The sequence below is a fragment of the Chrysemys picta genome, chromosome 3, assembly GCF_011386835.1.
Source record: "Chrysemys picta bellii isolate R12L10 chromosome 3, ASM1138683v2, whole genome shotgun sequence".
Classification (NCBI taxonomy): domain Eukaryota; kingdom Metazoa; phylum Chordata; order Testudines; family Emydidae; genus Chrysemys; species Chrysemys picta.
Genome location: NC_088793.1, coordinates 171437057 through 171463173, shown reverse-complemented (window position 1 = coordinate 171463173; position 26117 = coordinate 171437057). Strand labels below are relative to the sequence as shown.

General features: G+C 52.1%; 1 protein-coding gene and 1 non-coding gene across 2 annotated transcripts; one reads left to right on the top strand and one right to left on the bottom strand.

Annotated features, from left to right (window-relative positions):
• Window positions 1-9716: 9716 nt before the first annotated feature.
• TRNAI-UAU (transfer RNA isoleucine (anticodon UAU)) lies at window positions 9717-9810 on the bottom strand. The gene is made up of 2 exons: window positions 9773-9810; window positions 9717-9752 (listed from the first exon to the last, which is right to left on the bottom strand). It is a non-coding gene; the product is annotated as a tRNA-Ile (tRNA).
• A 28-nt stretch (window positions 9811-9838) lies between these two features.
• On the top strand, window positions 9839-24906 carry LOC135982518 (uncharacterized). The gene is made up of 3 exons (XM_065589547.1): window positions 9839-10668; window positions 16296-23232; window positions 24859-24906. The coding sequence occupies exon 2, from the start codon at window positions 18317-18319 to the stop codon at window positions 22487-22489; it is 4173 nt and encodes a 1390-aa protein (XP_065445619.1). The 5' UTR covers window positions 9839-10668; window positions 16296-18316; the 3' UTR covers window positions 22490-23232; window positions 24859-24906.
• Window positions 24907-26117: the final 1211 nt, after the last annotated feature.

The window sequence follows — 26117 nt, the reverse complement described above, 5'->3', positions numbered from 1 at the left end:
CTGAAGGCGCAGGACTGGCAGATCACCCGCAGAAACGCTGCCGAATCCGTGTGACCGCAGACGGCCTGCAGGCATGCTTCCGAAGGCCGCCTGACTGCCGTGCTTGGGCGGAAAAAAACAGAGCCGCCCCTGTTGCTATAACATTACCCTGACCCCTTCTTCCTCAACCCTAAGTCTGCATCCTACACTAGGGTTACCATACATCCGGATTTCCCCAGACATATCCGGCTTTTTGGTCCTCAAGTCCCCATCCGGGAGGAAATTCCAAAAAGCTGGACATGTCCGGGAAAATAGGGAAGGGTCGTGGGGCTTGGGTCCAGGCTGGGGCCGGAGCCGGAGCTACTGGGGCCGGCGGTGCTCGGCTGCCGCCAGCGCCGCTTGGCCAGGGCCAGGCCGGAGCTGCTCGGCCGGAACCAGGGCCCGAGCCGAGCAGGGCCGGAGCTGCTGGGACCGGGGCTCGGGGTGCTCGCCCACCAGCCGGCGCCACTTGCCCAGGGCCGGGCCGGAGCCGCTCGGCCGGAACCAGGGCCTGAGCCGAGCAGGGCCGGAGCTGCTGGGACCGGGGCTCGGGGTGCTCGCCCACCAGCCGGCGCCACTTGCCCGGGGCCGGGCCTGAGCCGCTCGGCCGGAACCGGGGCCCAAGCCGCTCAGCCGGAACCGCTGGGGCTGGGGGGTGCTCGGCCGCCGGCCGGTGCCACTCGGCCAGAACCGGGGCCCGAGCCGAGCTGGAGTTGCTAGGGCTGGGGCCAGAGCCTCTTGCCCGGGGCCGGCTGCCGGAGGGGCCGGACTGGGCCACGCCTCCTCGCCCCTGCCACCACCCCAGCTTACCTGCTGCCTGCCTATTTCAGGCTTCCCGCGAACATTTCATTCGCGGGAAGCAGGGGAGGGGGAGGAGCAGGGGGGCAGAGCGTTCAGGGGAGGGGGCGGAGTTGGGGCAGGGCTGGGGCCCTGTGGAGTGTCCTCTTTTTGTTGTTTTAAAATATGGTAACCCTATCCTACCCCCAATATTCTTCTAACTTTGTAGTTTCCCTGTCACATGCCCCCGACAGTCCAATTTTCAGCACCTCCATCTATTCCTTCCTCTGCCCAAGGGACCACCATCTTCCTTGAAGGCAGTATGGCTTCAGCCCCTGTGGTTTCAGTCTTATTGGCAGTAACAGGAGAGGCCATTTTAGATGACAAGATGTCACAAAACTCCTTGTAGAGGTTGAGATCCCCTTAAGAACAGCCAAACAGGAAGAGTTTCAAAGCAATTTGAAGAGCCAGCAACCCCCGATGTCTTCAGAAAACTTCACTTTTAAATGTTGAAGATGACAAACTTGCCAGGCACTCTCTCAACAGCTCTGATATTTGCCGTATCAGTCTAGAATTACATACAGAATATCAGGTTTAATTATGTTTCTTCATGATGGAAGGTCAAAGCTTGAAAGAGTGCCGCTAAAGGCTCAAAACCCAGAAGGCAAATAAATCAGAGTTTATATTTTAGTCTCTGGATTTTTGGGGCCTGATCTATGATTGGAGTACTTGGGGCATGCCATACTGTTATTTAAACTGATTCAGTCCATCTCTCCTAAGCACTCAAAGCCTTACATCAGGTCAGCTTTGACAACAGTGCCAGCCTTCACCTCAGCAGAAGTTGAGGTTTGTTTGGGGGAGGAGGGGAGGTTGGATTATTTAGCCACTCATCTAGAAAGGTGTCTGATTAAAGTCCTCGTCCTGCCCTCCAAAGAATCCTGCCCTAGAAAGATGCCTCAGTACAACTGTGTTAATTGAATTATGTAGTTTACAAAGCAACGTCAATTACTAACTTGTATTTCAATTTAAAGCAAATATAATGTCCTTCTCCAAAACTCATGACAAGAATTTACTGGAGCAGTAACAACAAGGAGTCTGGTGGCACCTTAAAGACTAACAGATTTATTTGGGCATAAGCTTTCGTGAGTAAAAACCTCACTTCTTCGGATGCATCCGAAGAAGTGAGGTTTTTACTCACGAAAGCTTATGCCCAAATAAATCTGTTAGTCTTTAAGGTGCCACCAGACTCCTTGTTGTTTTTGTAGATACAGACTAACACGGCTACCCCCTGATACTGGAGCAGTAGTTATCTAGTATGGGTATTTGGCAAGGTCCATATCCAAGAGAAGTTATTGCATAGTGGTCCATGTCTTTATGAGTGATAAAATACATTTTACTAGTCCAACCTATCCAGAGCTACTTTTGACCATTATCAAGAGTTAAAGTTAATGCAACATATGTCTAGCTGCCTTACACCATTGCTTTAAGTGCTTGATACCTGTTCACTGAAAGTCAGGGTGTTTATTGCAACAGGAGCTGCAGGTGTCCCCTCCTGTCAACATAGGACTGTCTGAACCACGGTTATGTTGGTATAATGGTCACTTGGGGTGTGGGTTTTACAGCCCTGAGCAAGTGTAGTTATACCCATGTACATTTGTAATGTAGTCCTGGCCTTAGAAATTAATGGAGATATCCCATCTCCTAGAACTGGAAGGGACTTTGAAAGGTCATTGAGTCCAGCCCCCTGCCTTCACTAGCAGGACCAAGTACTGATTTTGCCCCAGATCCCCATGTGGCCCCCTCAAGGACTGAACTCACAACCCTAGGTGGGTTTAGCAGGCCAATGCTCAAACCACTGAGCTATCCCTCCCCCCTTAGACACCAAACATTTCAGGAACTTAAGTGTGAACATTTTGGCAAGCTTGTTTTTAATTAGTTATGTTTCTTCATGCAACTCTATTGCTAGACAAGCTTAAAATTGCTTTTTAAACTCCTCCCATCCTTATATGGTACCTTTCAGCAAATGAGCCCAGAGTGCTTTGGAAGGGTGAGTTTAGACTGTGAGCTCTTTGTTGTGTTTGTACAGCACTTAGCACAATGGGGCCTTGGTCCATCCTAGGCCCTACAATAATACAAATATTACTGAAGTGATACCCAAAACTCTCAATAGGAGGTTGGGCTGCCTGGATGTAAGAGTTTATCCCATTTATTCTCATATTACAGAGGAGAAAACAGAGCCCCAAAGACATTTTCTCAAGGTCATAAAAATAGTCTAATGCTATAGCCAGGAATATATATTCCTGACTTGCACTCCTCATGTGCTGATCTATCAAGCCCATTTCTGCTGTATTGTTTTCCTCTTGATTATTGAGCTAAACTATTTCCCACACCTAATAGGACAGCAGTTTCCAACCTGTGAACCCTTTAAAGATACTGAAGTTCTCAAAGTCTACAAAATAAGATATTCATGTGTGCTTTAGAAAGAGTTACAAATGTAAGTAATCACTGACAAGAACTAGGGGTAAGATTTTTCAAGCATGCCCAAGTGATTTAAGGAGCACAAATTCTGACTTTCAGTAAATCTTGTGCACTCAAGTCACTGTTACTAGTCCCAGCCTAACTCAGTTTAAGTGATTTGCAAAAGTCTTCTCCGATCTGCCTTTTTCAGAGTACTTTAATCACTACCAATGTCAGTTTCTAGTAACAATAATCTTCCTCATAGAAATTAATTGACTTCATCATACACTTCCATATAAAATGGAGGTGACAATGCACTTAGTCATTTCCTCTTCCTTTCAGCTGGGAAAGTTGAGAGCCTATTAATCCATTTAGAGAATATTAATAGATTGCTACTAATGTTTTGCATGTTACATTAAAACCATATAAGAATTCATGTTCAAGCTTTCTTAGAACAAGATGACAGTACATATGCAAGACTTAGCATCTATTTTGTGGGGGAGGGGTGAGGTAGGGATAACTATTATTTAAATCAAGTCATACACACATATCCCTCAGAGCTGAGCTTTTACTTTATCAACACAAATGACTGACACCTGTGTCAACAGAAATAGTAATTAGTATAGATATAAATAGAATACAACTTTGTTTTGTTCCCAGTGTCTTGAAGCTAGCCAGACAAAGTAAGATGCATACTCCACATCCTTAACAAGAATGGTGCAGCTGCCATAGTAGTGTGTGCTGCCAATATTCCTCCCACAAACTTCAACTACAGCATGGCCTGTCCTATATAGAGTAGGGTTACCATATTTTGAGCCTCCAAAAGGAGGACACTCCACGGGGCCCCGGCCCCGCCCCAGCCCCGCCCACGCCCCTGCCCCAACCCCGCCCCTTCCCCCAAAGTCCCCTCCCCAACTCCGCCCCCTCCCCTGCTTCCCGCGAACATTTGATTCGCTGGAAGCCTGAAGCAAGTAAGGGGGTGTGGGGGGAGGAGGCGCGGCCCAGTCTGGCCCCCCCGGCGTCTCCAGCCTGGGTCGGCTCGGGCCCTGGGGTGCCGGCCCGGGGCCCGGCCCCCGGCCGAGCACCCCCAGACCACCCAGCACTGCTGGTCCCCAGCCCAGCCCCCGGACCCCGGCCAAGCACCCCCGAGCCCCCGGCCCGGCCCCGCCAGCCCGGCCCCCGGCTCGGCGCCGCCGGCCCCCGAGCCAGCACCGCCGGCCACGCATGTCCCGATTTTCCCGGACATGTCCGGCTTTTGGGGATTTCCCCCCGGACGGGGATTTGGAGCCCAAAAAGCCGGACATGTCTGGGAAAATCCGGATGTATGGTAACCCTAATATAGAGGGATGCTATATAGCCCCAAGACCCTCTCTGGATTGGTGATTTAGCAGCAGGTTAAGGATTTGCACCAGTGCAACTATACTAGCGCTATAAAAAAAAAGTGACTGTGCAAACAAAGCCTGGTCTGCATTAAAAGTTGCTATCAGCACAGTTACAGCACACTAGGGTGTGAAAAAGCCACACTCTGGAGCACAGTAGCTATGCTGACCTAACCCTTGGTGTAGACACAACTAGCTACCATCACAGAGGTAGGTGACATTCTTATAGCAACAGAAAGCCCTCTTCTGTCATTGTAAAATGCATCTATAGTATCAAGTTATGCTGGCATAACCACAGCACCAGAGCTGGGCCACTGCAGTTTCCATAAAATAGAGATAACCTAACTCTCACATTTAAGGTAAACCCCACTGTTCCCCTTCTCCAACGTACTTCATTCTGGCACACACATTTTTCCATCACATGCTATTGAATAAGGCTCACGATCCCCTTTGCTACCTCACCACAAGCCCCAAAACACTCCTTACCTTAATGAGTCTTCTGGGGAGTAGTGCAGTGTTTTACTGGCCCCAAATTCCTACACGCATTGAGAGGCATTAGTAGAGAGACCTGCATTGCTACCCAATGAAAGAAGCACTCAGTGGAGGAAAAAGGAAAGAAAACAAAACTCACAATACTCTACCATTATGCTGCTTCTCTGCTATTTATATTTTTGAAACCCAGCTAAACCATAGACTGCTTTTTTCACTACCTTGCACCTCATCTAGTCATTTACACCTGTGCAAACTGAGTGTAAACTGCTACCACTGTGCACAGGTGCAAATGACTACACAAGATCAAAAACAATGGCCAGGCAGGGTTTTAAACAGCCCTGCTCACAACAGAATATAGTCAGAAATCTATTCAAATTATTAATTAAATCTGTAGTAATTTCATTCACTTTATTTAGTGAGTAGACATTTATACATTAATGTGGATTAATGTCCTATTGCATCACCAATCGTTGCTATGATTTAGCGTTATTTCCATTATAAATCCCCCTATCCTGCAAATCTGCATGCATGTGCTTAATTTCCTTACCATGAGTAGTCCTACCACTATGTTGACACCTGCATAAGTGTTTGCAAGATCGGGGCCTTAGGTTTCATCCATAAAGTCAGCTCTGCCACAAGAATGACATGATGCAACAATGCTGAGTAGCCTTGTTCAAATGCAAAACAAAGATAATTTCAGCATCTCAGAAACAGATTTAGCCTTTGTCTACATTGCAGCCTATGTCAGCAAAACGTATGTCACTCAGGGGTGTGAATATTCCACATAAGCGTTTGTGCACACAGCGCTATGTCAGTGGGAGAGCTTCTCCCACCAACATAGCTTATGCCACTTGCAGAGGTGGGTTTTTTGTGAGCTCTCTCCCATCAGCATAGAGCATCTTCACCAGATGCGCTGCAGCGGTGCATCTGTATGGGGCCGCTGCACGCTATAAGTATAGACATACCCCAGAGGCGGATTTACCATGAAACAAACAGTGCGGTGGCACAGGGCCCCCAATGACAGGGGGCCAGGGATGAAAGTAACTTACAGGACTTACCGGTACTGCCAGAGTCCTGAGGGGGGCATGGCCTCATCTGGAAGAGGCGGGGCCCCTCAAGATTTAAAGGCCCTGGGGCACCGGCTGTGGCTGGGAGCCCCAGGGCCTTTAAATCAACCCGGGGCTCCCAGCTGCAGAGGTGGCTGGGAGCCCCCGGAGCTCAGGGACAAATTAAAGGGCACGGGGCTCCAGCCACCGCAGAGCTCCAGGCCCTTTAAATCCCGGCCCCAGCCCAGCTGCCAGAGCTGCAGGCGGAATTCAAAGGGCTCTGGGCTCCCTGCAGCCAAGGGAGCTCCGGGCCTTTTGAATCCCTGCCCGAGCCTGGCTGCTGGGCTGGGGCCAGGATTTAAAGGACCCGGAGCTCCTGCCGCTGCGGGGAGCTCTTAGCCCTTTAAATCCCAGCCCCAGCCCGACCGCCAGAGCTGCGGGCGGGACGTAAAGGGCTCTGTAAAGGGCAGTGGCGGGGAGCCCAGAGCCCTTTAAATCCCCGCCGCAGAAGCCAGTGCGGTCCGGCACGCTGTACTGGCTCTTACCAGTACGCCGTACCTGATCATACTGGCTTACTTTCACCTCTGCAGGGGGCCGCCAAAATGCAAGACAAATCTCATTTGACAACCTGCCCCTGAGTCCCGGCTGGCGGCGCAGCAGGGCTCAGGCAGGCTGGCTGCCTGCATTCCGTGGCTGGTGGCCCCACGCCGCTTCCGGAAGCGGCCGGCTTCTGGCATGTCTTTGCAGGGAGACCCGCTATACCCCTCCCCCAAGGGGCGTGCACAGACATACCAGCAGCAGCACAGCAGGGCTAAGGCAGCTCCCTGCCATGCTGAGTCCCTCCCTCCGTGCTGCTTCCAGAAGTGGCCAGCATGTCCCTGTGGCCCCTGGAGGGGAGTGTCTCCACACCTTGCCGACTCCGCAGCTCCCATTGGCTGGGAATTGCGGCCAAAGGGAGTTGCGGGGGTGGCACCTGTGGGAGTGGTGCACAGAGACTCCCTACCCCCCTCCCACCTAGGACCCGCTGACGGAGAGGTATGCCAGTCGCTTTGGGAGCTGTGCCACCCAAGGTAAGCGCTGCCCCCCTGACCCTTCCCGCACCCAACTCCCTGCCCCAGCCCAGAGTCCGCATCCCGCACCCTAACTTCTTCCCAGAGCCCAACCCCCACACGCTCTCCTGCACTCCTACCTCCTGCCCCAATCAAAGTACCTCACTTTATTTTCATTTACTTCCTATTACTTATAATATAGGAGGTAGATGAAGAAAAAAAGAATGAAAAATGGGGGGGGGGAGATAAGAGAATGTTCTTTTCCTTGGCTGGGTCCCGAGGGGAGCAGGGCAGGGAGCGAAAATGAAGCTGCGCACAGCTAACTAATTCTAAATCCACCCTATAATTCCTTTTTTTCCCTTGCCATTTTAAATTCAGATTAGAAAACCAAGTGCTCATTAGAACAAAGAGGAAGTTCAGCTAGACACCTGTGCAAAGTATACACTATTATAGAAGCAAGTCCTTTCTACCCTGTATTCTGTTGTGCAGCGGACGTGTGCATGATAGAAAAGATGATAATCAGCGAAAGGTCTGAATCAAAAAGCGTGGATCCAAACATCCCTATATTTTGGGTAAGTTCAGAATCAGATGAGAATTTCATAGCTGTCCCCAGTCTCTAGTAGACTAGACCAAAATCCCATATATGAAACCTTCAAACTCTGGGAACATCCAGCTCAATTTGCCCCATCTCGTAGCATCGAACAGGGAAATGATAAGGACATTTTATAAAAGGTTATTGTAAACTAGTTTAATCCCAAACCTAGGATCTTATCTTCTTCCCATTGATGCCAACAGGGGTTTTGACATTGACTTCAATGCAAGCAATAATTTTTATGAATGATTTTTATGTTTTCAATTTTTTTTTAAGTTTCGGTTTAAACTCTACTATTGTGGCACTGGGCTAGTGCATGAAGAAATATAAGGTGACACTGCATGCAAACAAAGAGCTATTCATGTATTATTTTTATTTGTTCATTATATTATGTAAGCATCAATAATCCAGTCACCACCATATCAATCTTTATCAAGCATTTTGCTATTTCCCTTTTTGACATGGCACTAACAACACAGAACTCTGAAGTCACTACATTTGGAATGTGGCAGGGGGCTGCGGATTGAGGCAGGGGGTTGCGGTGAGGGAGGGGGTGAGGGCTCCAGCTGGGGGTGCGGGCTCTCAGGTGGGGCTCAGGATGAGAGGTTTGGCTGGAGGAGGGGGCTCCAGGCTGGGGGGTGGGGCCAAGGGATTCAGAGTGCGGGAGAGGGCGGCAGGAGGTGGGGGTGTGGGCTCTGGGCTGGGCGTGCGGGTGCTGAGGTGGGGCTGGGGATGAGGGGTTTGGGGTGCAGGAGAGGGCTCCAGGTTGGGGGGGCTCGGAGCAGGGGCATGGGCGTACCTTGGGTGGCTCCCAGTCAGCGGCGCAGTGGAGCTAAGGCGGGCACCCTGCCTGTCCTGGCTCTGCGCTGCGTCCCGGAAGCGGCCAGCTGCTCTGGCTCCTAGGCGGGGGGCCAGGAGGCTCCGCGCGCTACTCTTGCCCGCAGAAACTGCCCCCCCTCCAGCTCCCATTGGCCGCAGTTCCCAGCCCAATGGGAGTGCGGAACCAGTGCTCAGGGTGCAGGCAGCACGTGAAGCCCCATGGCCCCCCTACCTAAGACCCAGAGCTGCAGGTCACTTCCGGGGCACAGTGCTGTGCCAAGACAGGTAGGGACTAGCCTGCCTTAGACCTGCAGCACCGTCAACTGGACTTTTGACGGCCTGATTGGCAGTGCTGACCGGAGCCACCAGGGTCCCTTTTCAACTAGACATGCCGGTCAAAAACCGGACGCCTGGCAACCCTAATAGCCCAGACTTTAAAAGCCAATTATTGTATTGTCAGGCTACACAATATACATCTAATTCAAAATGAGGAAAAAGACAATTTATCAGTTTGCAGCCTCAGAGAACTAGTTTGCATGAACTCATCTTTATACTATAAATTAAACAATAATCCATATTTTACATATATCATAATATATACATTAAATCATATGAATGTTTTTAAAAAATGGTTTCCCACAAAGATCATATATGCATCTGTTCCCAGGAAAATGTATGAATTACATCATTCCAAAAACTAGTTTGGATGTATCAATAAAGGCAGAAGAATACATGAAATATTCACAGACACACAAAAATCACCTGCTCGTATATATATGTATACACATACATATAATACATAGAAAAGTGTGTGTATCTCTATAGATACACACATAACATTGTATATATATAAATATATACAGAGAGAAAGGCAGTTTTATCATGCCGTGTGTTTATACTTGTTTATTATATAATGCAGTATACAGATTAATGCTATTATGCCGTGTTACACACACAGAAAATGGCTGCACAATTTAGCCGTGGCCTGGCTCAGCTGTGATTCCTAGTGCAAGCAGTAGTCGAAAGCTGCAAACACTCTTTAACACCAAACACGAAAAATGTGCGGTGCGTGTCCCAAAAGAATATGTGCTCCAGGTGAGGCTCGAACTCACAACCTCGGCATTGCTCTGCTGTGTACTGCTGTATAAGTACCGCGCGCTAACCGATTGCGCCACTGGAGCCCTGACACCATGTCTTTCCGAACGCTTTATCAATGGTGCACCCGGGGGCGGGGAGCGGCGTGAGGCGTCAGCCTCCTGCTCCGAGCCGCCGCGCGGACACTGCTGGGGGGGAGGAGGCGAGGTGCAGAGGCGGGCCCGGCCCTGTGCTGGGGGGAGCGCAGCAGCGCCTGGTGGCTGAGCCAAACAATGGGCTCAGTGCAGCAGTGTCGGTTCCCCCCGGTGCACGGCTGCGGGGCGCTACAAGGGGGGACTTTGCAGCGCGGTGCCTGGCTGTGGGTCGCTGCAAGGCGGGCTGGTGCACTGGGGGGCGCTGCAAGGGTGCTGCTGCACCACGGTGCTCGGCTGCGAGGCGGTGCAAGGGGGCTGGTGCAGCGCGGTACTCGGCTGCGGGGCGGTGCAAGGGGGCTGGGGCAGCGCGGTACTCGGCTGCGGGGCGGTGCTCGGCTGCGAGGCGGTGCAAGGGGGCTGGGGCAGCGCGGTACTCGGCTGCGGGGCGGTGCAAGGGGGCTGGTGCAGCGCGGTACTTGGCTGCGGGGCGGTGCAAGGGGGCTGGTGCAGCGCGGTGCTCGGCTGTCCCCTTTAGCCGCGGGGTGTCGGGCACCTGGCAGCTCTGCACCCCGCTGTAGCGCCCCTGGCTAAGCTCCCGTGCCGTGCGGGGCCTAGCGTGGTGCAGAGCAGCGAGCCCGCTGTGACATAGTTCCGGCTCCACTGGGGAACGAGCCGGGACCTAGATCCCGCTAGTGGCCCCGCTCCCCTGGGCAGCTCGCTGTGCCCTGCAGCGGCCCGTTCCTCTCAGCTATTTCCCCTGCCGGCAGCCTGCAGTGCCACTGATGTCTGTTCTTGCACACCAGGCTTTGGGTGAGTTTCTTTTCCGGAGAGGAAATCTTCTGAAATTTCCCACATCTCCCTCCAGCAGCAGCCCCTTAGGGCAGGGAGCGAAATACATCCCAGGCCCAGTCAGAGAGAATCACGTTTTATACTTTGCGGGGTTCCCCCACACCATTCTTCGCCTTAAACAACTTTGCAAACTTGTGTCGTGGTGCAGGTAGGCACTGTGAGTTAGGCATTACTTCTGAGGCCCACTCCTGGACCGTGTCCTTTCCATAGCCTTGCTGTTTGCTTGGAGTGTAGTTGGTTGTGGGGTTTTTTTGTTTTTTTGTTTTTGTTTGTTTTTTGTTTTTTGGCGTGGTGAGGGATATTTAGGGGGGCTGTTGGTTTTTTAACTTTATTTTCTCTTTGCACAGTCTTTTAACACCATGCGGGACTAAGGAACTGCTGCTGCTCCCATTAACTAGAATAGAGAAGAATTGGACTCTGAACAGAGAGTATCTTTGCTACATATTCAAATAAAATATTTCATTGCTGGTTTAAGGTTTATTGGCCCAACATTTGGGCAGCATTGAAGTGGCCTATGTATCTGGTCATTATTCTCCTTAATCCTGAATTTAGTTTTTCTTACCAAAACAAATGATGAAACAGACTAAATTAACCACACAGTCCAGAGCAACCTTATTTTAAAAACAGAACAACCCTCAAAACCAAAGATAGTGGTTCTCTCCACAATCACTTCCTGCTTTGCTCTGCCTATTAGAGTCCTGAAAGCATGCATTACACTGAGAATGAGAAGAATCTGTGTACATTTTTAGTGAATTCAGTGCTAATGAGATTCATCTACACCAAGGATTTGAGGAAATTCTCCCATTATTGCTCTGTCACTGGGATGAAGTAGCCTTTGGCATTTTTATCACTGTTTCCTGTCATCTAATCCTCCTCAGAGACTCTAACTTGTCTACATTAGCACATCCACCATTGTTAGAATTGCCAAAGCTACACTGCCACTAGGTGTAACAATGTATGTGTGTAGACAAAGTCTCAGAGGGTGAGAAAGTAATCCAGTCTTCTTGTTCATTGGATTCTTGGATTCTCTACAAAAATTGTCATTTATGAAGAAGTCACTGTTACCAGGTGCACCTTCCAACTCCCCAAAGGGAGTCTCTTGTTTGTGGGGTGAGGAAAGGCAGAGGATGAGAAGGATACGATTAACTAGTTCATAATGCCCATTTACACCCCTTGCCATTTCATCTTCCTTTTCTGTCCCCAAAAAACCTTTGTGTGACCAGAAATAATTAGATACTTCACCTTTTGGGGGGGAAAAGAAAACATTTTCAAATAACTTCCAAGACAGACGCTCAGAAGTTGCTGGAGTTGTATAAAATAAGAAAATATTTAAAAGCCTAATCCTGCCCACATTCAAGTCAATGACAAACTTCCCATTGTTTTTTGCAGTATTGTTGTAGTCATGTAAAAAGCAACAGAGGGTCCTGTGGCACCTTTAGGACTAACAGAAGTATTGGGAGCATAAGCTTTCGTGGGTAAGAATGTTGGCCCCAGGATATGAGAGAGACAAGATGGGTGAATATGTGTTATTGGACCCACTTGGTGAAAGAACCAATCTTTTGAGCTACAAAGAGCTCTTCTTGACTACAGTGGGAGCTTGAGTAGGCTCTTAAATTACACCCCCCAGAATACTTGCCAATAGTTTAAAGCCCATTGGGTTAAATTCTACCCACTGTTACACCTGTGCTACTCCAGCACCCTTAGTCTTTGAGAAAGCAGGTGATATACGAAAGGAACAACCAACAAAAACAAAATACCCCAAGCAGAGTTTTTACCCCAAAAGGGCCAGAAACACTGGGAAGTCCATTAGGTACTTCACTGCTGCTAATGATTTTATGGGGAAGGCACTCAAATATGTGGCAGTGATGGTTGGCAGAATAAAATTGTAAGATAAATAACTCTTTCTGAGCATCTCCTGTTGGCTGAGACTAAGGACAAGTCTACACTAGGGATGTAAGAGTTTAACTGATAAGCTTGATATTTATCGGTTTCTGTTAACAGTTAAACTCCACCCAGGATCCTGGCTGCCACCCCGCACCCAGGATCCCGGCTGCCACCCCGCTTGCTCGAGGTCCCTCCCAGCCCCCATGCCCAGGGCTCTGCTGCCTCCTGGCATCCCTGCGCACCTGGCATCCCAGCTGTGACACCATGCTGGGGCTCTGCTGCTGCCCGAATCCTGGTCCCATGGCCGGGGTCCCTCCTGGCTGCCAGCCCCTTGGCTGGGGTCTGTCCCAGCTGCCAGGGTCCATCCCGGTTGTCAGCCACGTGCTCAGGGTCCCGGCTGCCACCCTACTGCTGCCTGGCATCCCAGCACACCCAGAGTTCCTCCAGGCTGTCAGCCCTGCACCCGGGGTCCATCCCAGCACCTGGGACCCCGGCACCAAGATGCCAGCCACCAGCAGAGCCCCGGGCATGGGGCCGGCAGCCAGGATGTTGGCGCAGGCAGCGGCAGCGGGAATCCCCAGGGGCAGGGGTAGCAGCAGAACCCCACATAAAACGTGGGGGTGCTGTAGCACCCCCCATGCCACTAGTTCCCAGGGTAAATGTTTAACCGTGTAACCGATAGTATTTTAATTGGTTACACGGTTACTGTTTTTACACATTATTTACATCCCTAGGCTACACTTAAAAGGCTGCAGCTGTGCAGTGAAGACGCTACTACATTGACAGGAGAGCTTCTCCTGTTAGCTCACTTAATCCACCTTTGTGAAAGGCGATACCCGTGTCGACCATTAACATAGCGCTGTTTATATCGGGGATTTGATTGGTATAATTGTGTCACTCAGAGGTGTGGACTTCTCACACCCCTGAGCAATGTAATTATACCGATGTCAGTTGGTAGTGTAAACCTGGCCTAAGATATATTGATCACAACTTTGCCAAAAAGCTCTGTATCCTATTCCCACCCACCACCAGCGAGAGGTCAGTTGCAGTAATTGCTTGTTTTCTCTGTTGCAATAGAGTACACCTAAATTCCCTCTAAGCTGCGCAGGTGCGCAGCAGGCTATCAAGGGCCACACAGGTGGGGAGAGGCGCTCCTCCCCGGGCCAGCCCAGCCCTGCCGCCGGAACTGCCACCACCAGGGAGAGGTGCCTCTCACCCAGCCCTGAGCGGCTGCGGCAAGAGAGGGCTGGGGAGAGTCCTCTCTCCCCGCCACAACCCCAGGGCAGCCTGCACCCCAAGCCCCTCATCCCCAGCCCCACCCCAGAGCCTGCACCCCCAGCCAGAGCCCTCAACCCCCCTGCACTCCAATCTTCTGCCCCAGCCTGAAGCCTCCTCCCACACTCCGAACCCCTCGGCCCCTCCCCTGCCACACATCACCTCCATATTGGTGCACATAACAAATTTAATTCCGCACATGGACATAAAAATGAGAGGGAACACTGGAGTACCCAGTTGGAATATATTTTTAGTAATGCTTATGACATTATTGACAGCAAAACAGCTGTATCGTGTGAAAATTAGAAGCACCTTGCCTACATGAAAACGAGTCTCAAAAGCAGTGGCGGATTAATGATTTTGCTGGCCCGAGGCCCTGAAATAATTGCCGCCACGGGCCCCATATGAACTTGTTTTAGTTTTTTTACAAATTCATTTGAACTAAAATTAATCTAAATATCATTAAAATAATTGAACATTTACAAGTTTTATTATAAATCAAATTACAAGTACAGCCAACCTTCGCTTGAACGCGCATCTGTATAGCGCAGTTTCGCTTGTAGCGCGGGACCGCGCATGGATCCAAAACTGAGAACTGCTTCATTTCTTCCTTCCGGTCATATTATTAACGTTTAGGATTCTCACGAGTATGTTTACTAAATGGCGTCGTGCCATCATTGGTGGTTTCAATACGCGCAATGATTGGTAGAATCGCGGCGTCACTGATGCCGCCATTACAAAAATGCTGCTATTATAAATTTGCCGCCCTAGTCCTAGGCCTTGTCGGCCTAGGCGATAATACGCCGCTGCTCAAAAGGCCTCAGCTCTCTAATGAATCAGAAGTTGCAGAGGAGGCAACTGCTTGGAGAAAGTCATATGAAACTGTCACTCTGAGTCAGTATGTCAAAGTGGTTGGAGATCTGCTTTTTTATTTTCTTTTAAATTGACATCTGCCACTTGCTCAGGTGTAAATACTTCATTGGTTCCCAGGCAAATGGAGCTCTGCCTGCTTGTTGTTCCTTAGTGGTAGCAATAGTGACTAGTGTGACATGTCAAAATTCTTCATTTCTCTCTCCGCCCGCCCCCCCATCAACAGCAGTAACGAGGAAGGCACTTTCTAATAATATAACTGGCAAAGCCACTAGAACTGTCTCAGCTCTAACAGAGCAGTAATCTGACAATGTTTAATTGCTGATGAAAAAAGTGAACTATTCTTATGTGTCTCGTCTTATAACAGTAATGCAGCATCACTAACATGCAAATATCTGCTGAGGCCAATTAAACTTAGCCTATGTTTGTCATATAAAGATCATGAAACTGACATTTTCATGGCTGCTGAGCAATTGATTTTTGAATAATTCCACATGCCTCAGTATGATGTTAGCAGTCTTCTGTAACAAGAAACGGATGTGCAGAAGGTTGTGTGTTGCTCTTTTTAAATACCCATGTTTCCAAACAAGTAAATAAAGCAACATGTCAGCATCTATTTGAAGGGCCAAAATCCATGAGCTGTGTATGTAAAATCCTGAAACAGGCTCTGTCAGCAACTTTTTACAGGCCTGAAGTCCAAAGTTTGGTCAAGAGGCCGAGAGGCTTAGCAAACAGTGAACAGTATTACCTCAGAGAAGCAGAACAAACAAGAGACAACCTTGCTTTTTACTAAGATAAGCATGGTCAGCAAAATGCCAGATGGGGAGCAGTAATTGGCACTCTTATTTGAAGCTGCAAACAGACCAAAAGATTGAAAGGGGCCCTGTGTCTGTCTGTGTCCACTCCGCTGCAAGAAAAGAGAGCCATGCCCTCTCCGCATACCAACCTTTGGTTCCTGGAAGAGGTTCAAGCATGTCAGTATAAAATATGACATCCTTCCTTTTCCCTCCCAGATACCAGTGTCTGCCTTTAGAAACATAATGGGCAACTTGAAAGACAATTTCTATTGCCATTTAGTTTTTAATGTCTTTTTGCTTTAACCCCCTGGAATCTACCTGTTGGACAATCAGAAGGGCTACCTCATTCCTTTGGGTCCCAAATTGGAATTCAACATACATATTTTATACTAATACACTTTATACACTGTTTAAAGGAAAACACCTGTGTACTAACAATATGTCATATGTTAACTTGAAACCGTGGGCAGAGACATTATGTAATTTTTAGACTATTGGCTACTGTGCTTATCTTGTCTCGCTGCTAGACCTATCCAGGCGCTCGGGATCTCCTACCCTGTCATTTCCCTCCGCCCATAAAAATTCCATATAATTCATTGTAGTTAATTATTTGGCAGTGTCTTGGAGCCCAATAAGCAAAGTGCCACTCCGCCAGCGCAGTGCATAATAAACCCATATGCTTGATTCTACACGGTGTCCATTTTGTTCCTTGAAATTGTTTCTATTTCTCCCCGTTTGGCTAATTATTATATGTGACTGTAGTGAGTCGGTGTGGCTCCCCTCCTGCCCAGAAGAGGGAGCCCACGTGCAGGCACCAGAGTGGGTGGGACCACCACCGCCTGTCCCCGCCCCCCGGAAGTCAAGGGGCGGGACAGGAAGTATAAAGGCCGGCCGCCAGAGCTCACTCAGCGGCCAGCCACCACAGGGAGCAGATGTGCGGCCGGGAGCTCCCGGCCAGGAGACTGCCGAAGACCGAGGCCTGGACCCTAGCTGGCGTGAGCTACCCCGGGCACGTTACGAGGAGGAGCCGCCGGAGCCCGTCCGCTCCCGTCACTGGGAGAGTCCCTGGGAACCCCACCCCACCAACCCTGAGGGTGAGACTGCACCCGAACCCCTCCGCCCCTGCTGCTACCCAGAGGAGCCGCCCGAGGACCGTTGGCCCGACTTCCCGGCAGAGCTACCGGACCTGCCACCGAGCCCTGGCCGAGAGGAGCCCATGCAGATGGACTGGCCCGAGCCCGGCGCGACGAACGAGGTAGGCTTTGAGGGGGATCGTGGAAGTAGCCCGGGGGTAGCCGACCCCGGTCCGGCTGCAACCGAGTGTGAGCCAATGTCAGTGTGTTGCGGTCTGGATACCCCACTGACCAGCAGCGGCAGTAACCGCTGCTAGGGCCCCGGGCTAGAACGCAGTGGAGTGGGTGGGCCTGCGTTCCCCCCTGCCACCCCCGCTCACGGGTGGCAGGCTTCCCCCTCACCCAATGCTCAGCTACAGAAAGCCTAGGCATGCCTTACCTGAGCTTAACTGTGTTTGCCCCGCCCTGATCCCGGGCCTGGGCTTCTGAACTGCTTGCTCGCTCAGCCCCCTGCAAACAAGGGCCTGAGCTTAACTGTGTTTGCCCCGCCCTGATCCAGGGCCTGGGCTTCTGAACTGCTTGCTCGCTCAGCCCCCTGCAAACAAGGGCCTGAGCTTGACTGTGTTTGCCCCGCCCTGATCCAGGGCCTGGGCTTCTGAACTGCTTGCTCGCTCAGCCCCCTGCAGTCAAGGGCCTGAGCTTTACTGTGTTTGCTCCGCCCCTGCAGTCAAGGGCCTGAGTTTTAACTGTGGTTGCTCCGGCCCTGCACCAAAGAGCCAGAGCTTCGGGACTAACTGACTGCTTGTTCCCACAGTAGTGAGTCGGTGTGGCTCCCCTCCTGCCCGGAAGGGTCGAGCCCCGGCTAGGACCTATTACATTTGGCGCAGAACGTGGGGCACGAGCCCCTGCCCCTGTGAGAAGGGGCTAGAGGGGGAGTGGCCGTTGTCCCCCCCCCCCCCCCCCCCGTTCTAAGGAATGGATATGGAGCGGCTGTTCCAGCTGCTCGCGGAGAGCCAGGAGCGGCAGCAGACGGCCCAGCAGCAACAGCAGGCCGCTCAGCTCGCGCAGCAACAGCAGCGAGATGCCGCCCAACTCCAGTTACAGCAGGAGCAGCACACGGCCCAGCTCGAGCAACAGCAGCAGCTGGTGCGGCAGTTGGGAGTCCAGCTGCAGCAGCTGCTGGTTACGCTCCCACGCCCCGCGCCGGGGCCGTCGGGGGAGGCTGCGGAGATGCCGCGGTTAGCTGCCCCCCTTCGGTTGACTAAGATGGGCCCAGACGACGACCCTGAGGCCTTCCTGGTCACGTTCGAGCGGGTAGCCCTCGTCGCCGGGTGGCCCAGGGACCAGTGGGCCACCCTCTTAGCCCCCTACCTGACGGGGGCGGCCCAGGTGGCCTATCGTGGGTTGGCGGCTGAGGAAGCCCGGGACTACGACCTGGTGAAGGCCGCGATATTGGACGCCCTTGACGTCAGTCCCGAGACCTTCCGACAAAGGTTCCGGGGCCAGACTTACCCTGCCGGGGCCCGACCGCGGGTAGTGGCCCAGACCTTAGAAGAGGCTTGCCGACGGTGGCTACAGCCCGACACCCGGACGGCGGAGGAGGTAACCGAGCAGGTTGTGCTAGAACAGTTTGTGCACACTCTACCCTCCTGAGGGCGCGCCTGGGTGCTTCGCCACCGGCCGGCGACGCTGGCCCAGGCAGTGTCGCTAATGGAGGACTTCCTAGCCGCCGAAGATGCAGTGGGGCCCACCTTCCGACGGCACGGGCCCGAACCAGCCCGTGGCGAAAAGAAAGGGGAACCCCCGAGCGGACCACGACACCCCGCACCTAGGCCCGACTCCCACCGCGAGACCCGGATCCGGCACACGGACCCAGTTCCTCGGACCGGACCAATGGCCCCGGGCCAGGGGCCCCCAAGGGCTCGGCGAAGCCCCCCCCAGAGCCCAAGCCGAGAGGGCCCCCGGAGCAGACGACCTGAACTCGGTCCCTGCTTCGGTTGTGGGAAGATGGGGCACCTCCAGCGAGACTGTCCGGAGATGGATTGTAGCTATGGGCAAGTGTGGGCGGGCCACACTCGAGCCCGGCCAGCCATGAACCCCAAGCTGACCGTCCCGGCGGCCGTCGGAGGGCGGACTACGCGGGCCTTGATCGACTCGGGCTGTGGCCAGACGTTGGTCCGTAAGGACCTGGTACCGCAGGGCGATACCCGCTTCGGGTGCATCCATCTACAGGGCATCCATGGGGATGTCCGACCATACCCCAGCGCCCGGGTCCCCCTAACAATCGCGGGGGTCACCCGACACCTGGTGGTTGGGGTAGCTCCCCATCTTGCATATCCTGTGATCCTCGGTCGGGACTGGCCGGCCTTCGAGGAAGTCCTACGTTCCACGCCGGCCCTGGAGGCTGATCGGCTGGGGTCCTCATCCGAGACCCCCGAGCAGGGCCCGGCGACCGAGATAGACGACACGGACGCAGCGGGGCCGCCGCCGGAGCCCGCCTCTCAGCCCCGCTTCGATACCGACTTCTGTCGGGACCAGCGAGAGGATCCCACCCTCAGCCGCTTCTACGAGCAGCTCGCGGCAGTAGACGGGAGTGTTGTGGACCCCCAGCGGGCCACCCTATGGCCCCACTTTGAGCTGCGCCGGGACCGGCTCTACCGCGTGGACCGTGATCCCCGCACCCGGGAACCACAAACCCAACTGTTGGTGCCCCTGTGTCACCGGCGGGCGGTAATGAAGCTGGCCCACGATGTGCCAGCCGCCGGGCACCTGGGGCGAGAGAAGACCCTCGCTCGAATCCTGGCACGCTTCTTTTGGCCGGGAATCTCTCAGGAGGTGAAAGAGTATTGCGCCTCCTGCCCAGACTGTCAGCTGGTCGTCCCGCTCGGGATCTCCAAGGCACCCCTGGTCCCCATGCCAGTGATGGAGACGCCCTTTGAAAGGGTCGCCATGGACCTCGTGGGCCCCCTCCCGAAAAGCGCTGCGGGGTTTCAATACATTCTGGTTCTGGTGGACTATGCCTCTCGATTCCCGGAAGCCATCCCCTTGCGGAGTATTACCGCCCGGACCATCGCGGGGGAATTGCTGAAAATCTTCGCCCGAGTAGGACTGCCTAGAGAGATCCTAACCGACCAGGGAACGAACTTCACGTCCCAATTGTTGCGACAGGTCTGTGCCCTCTTAGGCATCAAACAACTCCGGACGTCCGTTTACCACCCGCAGACGGACGGGTTGGTGGAGCGGTTTAACCGCACTTTGAAAGGCATGTTGCGGAAATTCCCAGCAGAGGATCTCCGCCACTGGGACCAATTCCTTCCACCCTTGCTGTTAGCCATCCGAGAAGTCCCGCAGACCTCAACAAAATTTTCCCCATTCGAGCTGCTGTATGGACGCAGACCACGGGGCCTCTTAGACCTGATGAGAGAGACTTGGGAACAGTCGGTCTCCCCAGCCCAGGGCCTCCTGAAATATGTCATCCAGTTACAGGAATACCTTGCCCAGGCCGGAGCCCTGGCCCGCGAAAATTTGAAGATGGCGCAGGAGCGGCAGAAACGAACCTATGATCAGGGAGCCCAAGTCCGGGAGTTCCAACCAGGAGACCGTGTCCTACTCCTCCTCCCGTCCAGTGAGTCTAAATTGTTAGCCCGGTGGCAGGGGCCTTACGACGTCGTGCGTAAAGTAGGTCCCGTCACCTACGAGGTGCGGCAACCAGACAAGCGGAAGGGGACCCAACGGTATCATGTAAACCTGCTGAAACGGTGGCAGGACTGGGAGGGCCTCTTAATTAACCCGTATCCGCCCGAGCCGGAATTGGGACCCCGCGTACCCTCGACGGATGACCCCCCGGCACCCCTGTTAGGACAATCGCTCACGGAGGAGCAATGTAAACAAACCAACTGCCTTCTGCAGGCCTTCAAGAGAACCTTCACGGCCGTACCGGGCTACACGTCCCTAGTCAAACACTCCATCCAGACCGAGCCGGGGAAAGTGGTTCGAGAGACGACCCGGCCCCTGCCCTATCGGATGCGGGATGCGGTCGAGGAGGAAGTAAGAGCCATGCTGGCTCTGGGCGTCATTGAGCCGTCCCAGAGCGAGTGGCGTAGTCCGGTGGTCCTGGTGCCCAAGCCAGACGGCACCCGCCGCTTCTGCATCGACTTTCGGAGGGTAAACGCCATCTCGCACTTCGATGCCTACCCGATGCCCCATGTGGACGAGTTACTGGGCCGCCTGGGGGAGGCCCAGTATATCACCACCCTGGACCTCAGCAAAGGCTATTGGCAGATCCCCCTCGAAGAGACCTCGAAGGAGAAAACCGCCTTTGCCACCCCAACGGGGCTGTACCAATTCCCGCGAATGCCATTTGGTCTCCATGGGGCCCCAGCCACCTTCCAGCGACTGATGGACCATCTTCTGCAGCCCCATCAGGACTATGCGGCTGCGTACCTAGACGACGTGGTCATCTATAGCCGCAGCTGGGAGGACCAACTTACTGCCAACCCCAAAAAGTGCCGTATTGCCTGGCAAGAGACCACCTATCTCGGCTATACCGTCGAGGGCGGGCGGGTCAAACCCCTCGTCGGAAAAGTCCAGGCCCTCCTGGACTGCCCCACCCCGTCGACCAAACGGCACGTTCGGCAGTTCCTGGGCCTCGTTGGGTATTACCGACAGTTCATCCCCCAGTTCGCGTCCATCGCCGCACCCTTAACTGGGCTTCTGACGAAGGACAGTCCCCAGCAGGTACAGTGGTCCCCAGAGTGTGAGGCTGCCTTCCGGACACTGCAGAAGTGCCTCTGCCAGGAGCCGGTTCTCTATAGCCCGGACTTTAAACGCCCATTCATCCTGCAGACCGACGCCTCCGGGGTGGGGTTAGGAGCAGTCTTGTCCCAAGAAGTGGAGGGAAAGGACCACCCCATATTATACCTCAGCCGGAAACTGTTCCCCCGCGAGAGGAATTACGCAGTGGTGGAAAAAGAGGCCCTCGCTGTGAAGTGGGCCTGCGATGCCCTTCGTTTCTACCTCCTCGGGGCCCCGTTCACCCTCGTCACAGACCACGCCCCCCTCCGGTGGCTAATGCGGATGAAAGATAATAACGCCCGCATTATGCGGTGGTACCTCGCCTTACAACCCTACGCATTTACGGTTCAGCATCGGGCTGGCAAGGACCATACGAATGCGGACTTCCTATCCCGCCTTGGGGAGATGGAAGGACCTGGCCCCGACACGCGGGAGCCAGCCTTAAGGGGGGGGGGGTGTAGTGAGTCGGTGTGGCTCCCCTCCTGCCCAGAAGAGGGAGCCCACATGCAGGCACCAGAGTGGGTGGGACCACCACCGCCTGTCCCCGCCCCCCGGAAGTCAAGGGGCGGGACAGGAAGTATAAAGGCCGGCCGCCAGAGCTCAGTCGGCGGCCAGCCACCACAGGGAGCAGACGTGCGGCCGGGAGCTCCCGGCCAGGAGACCGCCGAAGACCGAGGCCTGGACCCCAGCTGGCGTGAGCTACCCCGGGCACGTTACGAGGAGGAGCCGTCGGAGCCCATCCGCTCCCGTCACTGGGAGAATCCCTGGGAACCCCACCCCACCAACCCTGAGGGTGAGACTGCACCCGAACCCCTCCGCCCCTGCTGCTACCCAGAGGAGCCGCCCGAGGACCGTTGGCCCGACTTCCCGGCAGAGCTACCGGACCTGCCACCGAGCCCTGGCCGAGAGGAGCCCATGCAGATGGACTGGCCCGAGCCCGGCGCGACGAACGAGGTAGGCTTTGAGGGGGATCGTGGAAGTAGCCCGGGGGTAGCCGACCCCGGTCCGGCTGCAACCGAGTGTGAGCCAATGTCAGTGTGTTGCGGTCTGGATACCCCACTGACCAGCAGCGGCAGTAACCGCTGCTAGGGCCCCGGGCTGGAACGCAGTGGAGTGGGTGGGCCTGCGTTCCCCCCTGCCACCCCCGCTCACGGGTGGCAGGCTTCCCCCTCACCCAATGCTCAGCTACAGAAAGCCTAGGCATGCCTTACCTGAGCTTAACTGTGTTTGCCCCGCCCTGATCCCGGGGCCTGGGCTTCTGAACTGGTTGCTCGCTCAGCCCCCTGCAAACAAGGGCCTGAGCTTGACTGTGTTTGCTCCGCCCCTGCAGTCAAGGGCCTGGGCTTCTGAACTGCTTGCTCGCTCAGCCCCCTGCAAACAAGGGCCTGAGCTTGACTGTGTTTGCTCCGCCCCTGCAGTCAAGGGCCTGGGCTTCTGAACTGCTTGCTCGCTCAGCCCCCTGCAAACAAGGGCCTGAGCTTTACTGTGTTTGCTCCGCCCCTGCAGTCAAGGGCCTGAGCTTTAACTGTGGTTGCTCCGGCCCTGCACCAAAGAGCCGGAGCTTCGGGACTAACTGACTGCTTGTTCCCACAGTAGTGAGTCGGTGTGGCTCCCCTCCTGCCCGGAAGGGTCGAGCCCCGGCTAGGACCTATTACAGTGACTTAATTTACAAAGTTATTAACCATTTCATATCAGTGCCCCTTTCCACTATTGAATTTTACAGAATGAGAACCCAAAAATGGAAGCTATTATAGCAAGTAGTTAATTTAATCCATTTTTGTATGTCGAATACTCTGAACACCTTATGCTGAAGACTTTGTACTCTTGATAAGGTGAGGACATGATGAATTACATCAAAGCATAAAAACAGGACCTTTTGGTGCTTGTCGCTATTATATAGCAGCCATAAAATCATTATTTTATGTGGCCGACTTCTAGGTGCACTTCGATGGTTTCAGTGCCTCCCACATGGATATATCACGGACAGCGGTAAAGTGACTGCTGTTATATTTCAAAATTTAGGGGGGGAAAAGCCCACATCATTAAATTAGTAATATTTATACTATAAAGATAGTAATATTCATTTGCTGTTGATAAGTAGCCAGTTTTTCCATTCCTCTTTGTAGTACAGTAGATTGAGCAGAAATTTTTCCTGACAAATTTAAATCCTCTTAAAGATGAGCATTGCTTTTCTAAGTGGCCACTGATGACTAACTCATTTCCACTAAAAGTGGTTTTGGAAAGCTAGCGCCTTCTTCTATCATTCTTCTGGGATTGGGGAATATTTGCCTGAACTGCAGGAAACTAATGGTTGGAAATTCCCTAATGCATTCTTAACCTCTTTAATTGTTATTGTGCAGCTGGAAAATAGGCAGAGAGGCAGTTCCATGCATTCAGTATCATCTCTGTTGCAATTACTCCTTATATTAAAGTCGGTAACAGGCCACAGCGGGGCTGTCTAGACTAGAGTTTAACCCATGTTAACTGATTCCAAATTAACCTGAGTTAGTTAGTTAGTTAGTAATTGTAAATGCTAGTCCAAACACTCCACAAATATTTGTTGGTGTGTTACTTCAGGTTGAATGAAATGTTTGTTGGTTGCCATGACATCAACATGTATGCAGGGGTATAACAAACATTTGTTCCAGGATACTAAGACTGTTGGCTTACCCTAGGCTGAGTCCTAGGCCATGTCTACAATAGGAGTGCTTTGCTAGTATAGCTATACCACTGTACTATACTAGCAAAGCATGCCTAGTGCAGATGCAGCTAATACTGGCAAAACTGCTTTTGCCAGTATAGCTTATTTCAGCCCCCTCCACGCTACTCTTTCACCCTTACCACCTTCTCTCCCCTCCTCCCACCCCCAGGAGAAACACACGATACCAGCAAAAGCACAGCTTTGCCAGTATAACTGCATCTCCAGTAGGGGCTTTTCCTGTACAGCTGTGCTGATCAGTGATTACACCTATTCACAATGTTGACATAGCATTGTGGCCTGGACCACATGTTTGTGGAGCATCTAGAGTAGACTTTACACATGTGGTACTACTACTTACCAAGTTAATTGGCAATCAATTAACTCAAACTAAAGCAGGCCCACAAACTCTAGTCTAGACCTACCCATCAGGGAGTCCTGGATTGGAGTTATGTTGGACACAGGAAAAATGGCACTTCTTGTCAGGAAGTGTTAGGTACTGTGATGTTCCCAGTTCTTAATAGGCAGGGCCAGCTCTAGGTTTTTTGATGCTCCAAGCAATGCCAAAGCAAAAACAAAACAAACAAACAAAAACCTCTCCGAGTGCTGCCCCTGGAATTGTGCCACCCCTAGTACGCGCTTGGTTTGCTGGTGCCTAGAGCCTGTTAATAGGTGTGTAAAGCAGCACCTTAACTGTGCATTTCCTGGTTTTCCTAAGTTTGTGATTTGTTTTTTCTTGTAATGCTAACATTCATTTCAGGAATATGTGAGGAGACCTTAACGGAGTCCTTGTCAGTGAAGATTTTGGTAAGTAAATGTCCTCTTTTTTCTATAAACATTTGAATGAGTAAGGTTGTTGAGGCTTCTGATAGCTCTCACAAAAAGATGGGTATATTCTCTTGTAGCTAGGGTATCCTGGCTCAGTGAAAGAAATGTGGACTAGTGTGATTAGAACAATAGCTACAGATAGCATAGCCAAAATCATAGTGTGACAATATATCCCATAATGCTTTATGGGAATATGATGTAACTGGAATATGTTTTATGCTACCTGTGCCATGTAACATATCTCTGTAAAGGTTATGGTCTAATGAATCTGTTCATCCTGTTTGTACACATATCATTTTTGTACTTGAAGTTATGAACATTGGCTGTATACTTGCTTGATTTCTAAGTAAGCTTTGTAAGGCATTTGGTCAGCTTCTTTAGAAAGGAATTTGCAAAGTTAAGTGCCCACTCAAGAAGCACTTAAGGAACAATGGATCTTGGAATGCTCCAATCCACATAAGAAGTCTACGTGAGGACGTTCAAGGTAGCATTTAATTTAATGGCTGCTACCTGTAGTTCTGAATCATGCATGGACATGTGGCTTGCCCATGTGACTCCAAAACTCCATCTTGGAGCTGGACTTTGCATGGGAGAGAGTCTCCACGCATAAGAAAAAGTCTATTTAAACCCATGGGAGACCCCTCCATTTTGTCTTCAGCTGGCTAAAGAGATATCCTTAGGGGTGGTGCGGCTATCTGAAAGAAACTGGAACAAAGGACAATAACCACAGGGCATGTGAGTGATTGCTGGACCCAGACTAGAAGGAGACTAGTCTGTAAAAGGAAGCTTACTGGTGAGGTTTTTATCTGTACTCAGTTGTATTACTGTATTAGACTTAGATTTGTGGGTTTTATTTCATTTTACTTGGTAATTTACTTTGTTCTGTCTGTTATTACTTGGAATCACTTAAATCCTACTTTCCGTATTTAATAAAATCACTTTTTACTTATTAATTAACCCAGAGTATGTATTAATACCTGGGTGAGGGGGCAAACAGCTGTGCATCTCTCTCTATCGGCATTATAGAGGGCGAACAATTTATGAGTTTACCCTGTATAAGCATTATACAGGGTAAAATGGATTTATGTGGGTTTAGACCCCACTGGGAGTTGGACATTTGAGCGTTACAGATAAGAACACTTCTGTAAGCTGCTTTCAGTCAATCCTACAGCTGTTAGGGGACGTGATTCA